The 1,547-nt window shown below is 36.3% G+C and overlaps 1 protein-coding gene across 1 annotated transcript in view; it reads right to left on the bottom strand.

Moving 5' to 3' along the window:
• The window catches only part of CATSPERE (catsper channel auxiliary subunit epsilon), a 169,773-nt gene extending 168,879 nt beyond the window's left edge, over window positions 1-894 (bottom strand). The window contains exon 1 of the mRNA XM_012555409.1: window positions 863-894. Coding sequence (XP_012410863.1) covers window positions 863-894 — 32 coding nt within the window. The remainder of the gene's footprint in view (window positions 1-862) is intronic.
• Window positions 895-1,547: the final 653 nt, after the last annotated feature.

The raw sequence follows: 1,547 nt of genomic DNA, 5'->3' as shown, positions 1-1,547 counted from the left end.
CAGATATCTGGCAAACCCTCAATTTAGGATAAATTTAATCAGACTCATAGCTAGGTTGCTGAAAATGGTTCATTAATATCAGATGGCCTTGTCTTTTATTTCACAAAGAAAATAAGAGCCCATCTGGCTGAATTGCCTCAAACTTTTGGTCCAATTCCATGCTTAAATAGAAAATTTTCATCATTTTCACCGGTAACTACCATCTTCCTTCACACTCAGTAAAATTTCTCCTCCTGCCCAAGAATAATCCTTGTTGTGATAGCTGTTCTTTTTCCAGTATATTCAACTTTTTTCTTGTTACTAGGTCTTTACTTTCTACCTATCAAATGCTCAAATCTCTGAGTTTTTAAGAAAAAAGAACACCTTGACCCCTTGACTGAAAGCAAGTCTAGCTATTTCACTATGTTTAAGGACAAGAATACATTTTAAATCTCTCCTCTCTGAACTAAACTTTTTCCTCGTTAGATTATTTAAGAACAAGTCTACACTTAAAATGTCTTTCTCGTATCCAAATCACTCTTTAACTCATTCGATTTGTGCCACCACCATACATACAGACCTTGAAAGGTCACCAATAATTTCTTAGCAGAGAAATTCAATTAAAAAAATTAGTCTTCTATACTGTCTCTCAAAGTCATTAAGAGCTATGGCTGCTAACCAGAAGGTCAGCAGTACGAATCTACCAGCTGCTCCTTGGAATCCCTATGGGGCAGTTCTGCTCTGTCTTATAAAGTCACTCTGAGTTGGAATCAACTCCACGGCAATGGGTTTAGTTTTGCAGGGGGCGTTAAATTGCTCTCAGTGACAAGCAATAATTACTTTTAAAAACTCTATCCTCTCTTAACTGATTTCTAAGGCTCACTCTGTGGACTTCCTCTCTGTCCCCCGGCCCATCCCCACACCCAAATATTGATAGATTTTGTCAATTCCAACTCTGGGTCTTTAACACAAGCAAATGTACTGTCACATATCTGAGCCAAATCCCGAAAAGAAAAAGAAAGAAAAATCTAATCCATCTAATAAAAGTTTGAAAAGAAGTTTAAGGTAACATCAAAAAGCATAAAAATAGAAAAGTAGATAGAAAAAATTGCTGGAATAAGATCAAGCAAGTACTACAGTGATCAGATATACTCAAATGAATACATATATTGGTTTGCCACGTGTGTTTTACAATAGGACAAATGGATAAGAGATTTGAGAGAAAATGTTTAACTCAAAGAATCATGTTTTATAGGATAGATAGGGAAATAAATAAGTGAGGTCAGGAAGGGACTTACATTCCTCTATTAAAATGTAAAATCTCTCAGATTTGGTAAAGAAAACAAATAAACCAAATTATATGCTATATACTATAGGCCTGCCCTAAAACAAAGCCATGGAGTCCCTGGTGGTACAAATGTTTAACACACTTGGCTGCTAACTGAAAGGTTGGAGGTTTAAGTGTACCCAGAGGGATCTGGAAAGAAAGGCCTGGCACTCTACTTCTGAAAATATCAGCTATTGAAAATCCTATGGAGCACATTTCTACTCTGACACACAGCTGGTTG

Source organism: Trichechus manatus, unplaced genomic scaffold (genome assembly GCF_000243295.1).
Source record: "Trichechus manatus latirostris isolate Lorelei unplaced genomic scaffold, TriManLat1.0 scaffold00039, whole genome shotgun sequence".
In the NCBI taxonomy this organism is placed as follows: domain Eukaryota; kingdom Metazoa; phylum Chordata; class Mammalia; order Sirenia; family Trichechidae; genus Trichechus; species Trichechus manatus.
This window is presented reverse-complemented; position numbering and strand designations above follow the sequence as displayed.